At 44.3% G+C, this 4,678-nt stretch overlaps 1 protein-coding gene across 1 annotated transcript; it reads right to left on the reverse strand.

The window, feature by feature from the left end:
- Positions 1-1,463: 1,463 nt before the first annotated feature.
- Positions 1,464-4,182, reverse strand: LOC111953531 (protein sprouty homolog 2). The gene is made up of 2 exons (XM_023972881.2): positions 4,071-4,182; positions 1,464-2,626 (listed from the first exon to the last, which is right to left on the reverse strand). Exon 2 carries the CDS (start codon positions 2,573-2,575, stop codon positions 1,514-1,516), a length of 1,062 nt encoding a protein of 353 aa, XP_023828649.1. The 5' UTR covers positions 2,576-2,626; positions 4,071-4,182; the 3' UTR covers positions 1,464-1,513.
- Positions 4,183-4,678: the final 496 nt, after the last annotated feature.

Here is a 4,678-nt window from a genome sequence, read left to right on the forward strand (position 1 = left end):
AACCGTAAATGTCGACGACGACAACAACAACAAAAAATCACTGGAAARGTTMATGGAAACATAGCTAGGGACGTAACTTGGTAAAGAGCAAGACTAAGTGAGAAATCCTCATTCTTGGTCTCTGGCTTGAAGTTTTGAGTTTGAAGCTGCGGAACATGTGTGGCTAGGGGGATAAGACCATGTGGTTGTATGTTTCTCCCTACCATCTGGCACACAGGAAACACGGATGGGTTAGTGAGTTACTGCTCTGCTCTACCCCCCCAGCTATATACCTCAGAAGAGGCATGTCCTATCAGACTTCTCTCAAACATTCTACTGAACTAAACAAGGGCTGCAGTGAGTAAAGGGGTGGTAGATCTTGAGTTTAGTCAACATTCTCCTCTCCTATATGAAGATACATAAATAAGTTCTGATTCAAATCCATATTGCCTTATTATTCTGCTTTTTAATCGATCTAGATCGRAAAAATTTAAATGTAAAGTGTCAGTTTCTCTGACTCTGACAGTGTAGCATTTTGGGTTATTACGTAGATTCCAAAGGATTGGCTCTGGGCAGTGAAGCCATAATGTMAAGCTGGCAAAGTGTCCATTGGAATATCAGTCCCTGCTGAGACAATYCCAAGACAATAAAAGATAGTGTCCCAATCTGATATCATAAAACATTACCCCGGGGAGAACTTGAAGATATTGGGCATGCATACACAAGAACTGACAAAAACAGCAGGGTTTAATTTCAAACGTTAATATATTTTTCTATTTCATAGCGAACATATGCATCCAATTTGACACCCTAGTCACCCTAACTTGCAACAACATCAGAGTACTTGGAACAGGCTGATGTTTTTTTAAGATGCTTCTCAAAATAAATATTTTCTTTATAAAATAATAAAACTTCAAATAAATATTCTTTCCACTAAAACAATGTTGAAATTAGAAAATAAAGATTTTCTTATTGGGTCACTGTACAATTTACAAGTAGAGTTGAAGGGATAAGATGTGTAAATGTCTCTTGTAAGGCAAACATAAAAAATGATTGATATACATTCCCATGAATGTACAACATTAAACATTGTATTATATAATATATATGGATCTATCATCAAGGTGCCTCTGGTTTGGCAGAATGCTTTTCACAGTTGAAATATTATATATACAAAAATAAAACATCTCTGAGGAGGTCATTTGCTAATTTACATACTTTTGCGATTACTATTCACAAACAAGTTAGTCAGGAGAGTCTGTCCATAGCATATCAGTTGTATTAAATGTCAAAAGGGCTAACATTCTGGACTTYGATTAAAACAATACAAAATCAGGACACTTGGTGATCAAGCAGCCTGTATTAACAACCATAGCTGAAAACAAACGACACAAACCACGTCAAACAGCTCAGCTTAGCCAAWCCCCCAATCAACTTCTGACTACTTTGGCCAAAACGTGATGAGGTGATCGTTTCAGTTGCCCAAAGTTGTCAACCCCCATCGATTCTCCACAACACCCAAGGTACTTTCCCTTTACGTTGGCTTACAGTCAACACTCTTACAGTGGACAACGTTAGTGTTCTTACACCGGCACCCCGGTCGCTTGACGCGGTCGTAGCAGCTCTGGCACGCGGCRAGACACCCTTTAGCTGGGAGGTAGCACAGGAGACAGGGTAGGAACAGGGAAAGAAGGCCCATGGCCGACCAGCGCACGCAGCAGTGCGACTGGCTGCAGGAGAAGGGCTTGTCGGCGCATGTATCCTCGTCGTCACTGGAGCAGTGATAGAACAGGCCCTTGACGCAGCACACGCAAGTCCCGTAGTCCACCGTGTTCTGCACCGAGCATACGCACCGTCGGCCGCACATCCAGCAGGAGGGCAGGGCGCGCGGGCACATGCACTCCTGGCACTTGCACCGGCCACAGTCCTCACAGCGGTAGACGTGTTTACCCAGCAGCCCCTCCCTAGCGGCGGGGGCACCACCACCGGGCACCGTGACCACCACCGCCCCTCCGTCCGTACTCGCCAGGGGCTTCAATTCCTCCTGTTTAAGCTCCACACTTTTGGGCTGGGTCCTGATTATCTGTTCGCTAACCTCCGGGCTACCCAGGAGCCTCGGCACGGAAGACGTGCTGCCTGTACTGGTCCTCGGGCTGTTTCTGGAGCCCTCTGTGCTAGAAGAAAGAGATAGGGCATCCCTAGGGGGAACTGTGGAGTGTGTGGGCTGAGGAAGTTGTTGAAGTTGGGGGAGTAAGTTCCTCTGGTTGGGTCTGGGGTCCTGGGGCTCCAGTTGCTCGTTGGTCTCCAGGCCCAGTGGCACCACCAGGTCGTTCTTCTGCTGGGTGGGCAAGGAGCCAGGGGGCCTAGGGACCACAATGGGTCCCACCGTTGGTCCCTCTGTGTACTCATTACTGCTCCCGGTGATTCTGATCTGGTCCAGCGAGAGCACAGGGGCCTGCTGGCCGGGGTTTACCCCAGGATCGGGCTGCCCTTCCTGKGCATGGTGAGGCCGGTGTAGCCTCCCGCTGTCACGCAGAGCACGCAGCAAGCCGGCCGACCCTCCGCCACCACTGCCATTTTGAGTACTGGTCTCCATCTTGGCTCTGAAGAAGGACCCCTCCGGCTGGCATTGAACACATCTGAAGTCCTGGAGAGAAAGATAGGCAAATATATATATGAGACGACCAGGTGACATTTGAGTAGAAACGACCCTATGTAAATTATAACTGATGATAAGGGTTTGGCAACATGGGTTGGCTAGCTACCAACTGGAGTTGTTTTGCTTGACAAATATATCAACACCTCACATTAAGAATTACTGTTCCAATGTAAAAGTGTAGGCCAATGCCCAATTCCAATCATATCCCCTAACCTTRGGCACTTTCTGTTTGGTGTTAAAAGGATGTGATAAGTAACAACAGCATAATATATACCTAACTGTACCTCTAAGGCAGCATTTCACCATTTCATATGATAGGAGAACAAAAACAAAGATTTGACATGATGAAACAGTGGATTGATCATGTTTCTGTACGTTGGGAAATTGACAGTAACATTGACAGCTGAACCCTTCTGATTGGAGGACTTAGGTACATACCAACTATTTCCTATTACATGAGATACATACAGGGAAAATAAAGAGCACGCAAGGAAGAGAACATGAGGCAATGCTGAGACARGGCTAGTCTACAACTTCAACGAAAGTTGAGGCACTCAAACATGTCTTCATGCGCATACTGTGTATCAAAACTTGCATCCTTATATGTTCCATAACTAGAAGGTAGAGACTTTAGACTTGTTGCCACCATTTCCAAATGAGTGAAAAACAACTGATTGCTAGTTTCGAGGGACTCATAATTGAACATTTCTAWAGATTTGTCATTTCACTCTGGAGGCAATTATTAGCCCGATACATCATGGTGTGCATGACGCTCTTGTTTGAGTGTGCGTGTGTAGGGCAGCGGATGAGCCCAAAGACCATGACATTTGAGATGGGCTTTACATAGACAAATGGACAGGCGAGACGGAAAAGTAAAAACCCAAATGTCCTATTATGAAATAGCCTAACATAAACGCCAATAGCCCCACCAAACATTCAAATATTGACTTTTATCATTCCACCTTTCTTCTATAATGTAAAATAGCCCTCTATTTTTGTTCTGAATATAAAACAACAAAAACACTTTTCAACTGCGATAAATATGTGTTTATGTGCAGGCTACCGTTCACAGATTTTGTATTTACTCAATTTATCTAGTCAAAATGCATGATCTACAGACAGGCTATCAATTGTTTTAATAAGAGGGTGATGTCTAGACCGTTATTCAGAAGGGGRAAAACTAAAACACTACTTTTTAGAGCAAGAAGCTGTAGGCCTATTCAGATGAGAAAATGCTGGGATTGCACGGGGAAGGTTGGAGAAAGGATGGGGAAAGTCAATGCGGGTCGGCAGTTGGAACTCCCGAGTCCGAGAGCATGCAAAAAACTGAATTGGTAAGGCTACTCTTATGTTACAAMTTTTAAACATTGTAACGAYCATATTTAGGCTACATTGTTGTTGAAATAGCACAAACTTAATTTCACGAACTCACCGTGTTCGCACCACTTCAGCCCCGTTTGTTGTATTAAATTCCAAATTCTGAAAGTTTATTCCTGCTTAAATTCATCTGGAATCCCATCCACACAATCCAATGCAATGATAAAGTAGCTACAAACAATATTTCCAGATTCCAATTTTAAGATATCAAAAACATAGCCATACATTCCACTGCGAGAGAACCCGAGGCGAAAWAGTGCCAAAAACGAATCAATCACTAGGGGCTTGCTGGCTCTCCACTTTTTTTGTGAATTAGAAAAGTGAAAATGCGCACGCGATACTTTTGAATCCGTTGAGTGTACACAAATAGCCAACGGCCTTGGAGTTTGTTGCACTTCGACGTAGGCTGGACAGTTCTAAAAAATACTCGCTGTAATTGTTGAACGTTTGGCTGCCTTGCACACTGAGGTGGTTTCAAGTTTTTCTCRTCTTGTTTTTTCCTCTTTCCGGAGAAGAGGTCGGGTTTATGCTGTAAATGGCGTCATATGGAAGTGAGGGGGGACAAAGCAGTTGCTGTTTCAGAGGATATCTCGTATCCGGTCCCAGCTCATTGGCTGTAGCTACAGGGCTTGCATTCACACCCTGCGCTATCAAACTGTTCCC

This window comes from Salvelinus sp. IW2-2015, linkage group LG27, assembly GCF_002910315.2.
Source record: "Salvelinus sp. IW2-2015 linkage group LG27, ASM291031v2, whole genome shotgun sequence".
Classification (NCBI taxonomy): domain Eukaryota; kingdom Metazoa; phylum Chordata; class Actinopteri; order Salmoniformes; family Salmonidae; genus Salvelinus; species Salvelinus sp. IW2-2015.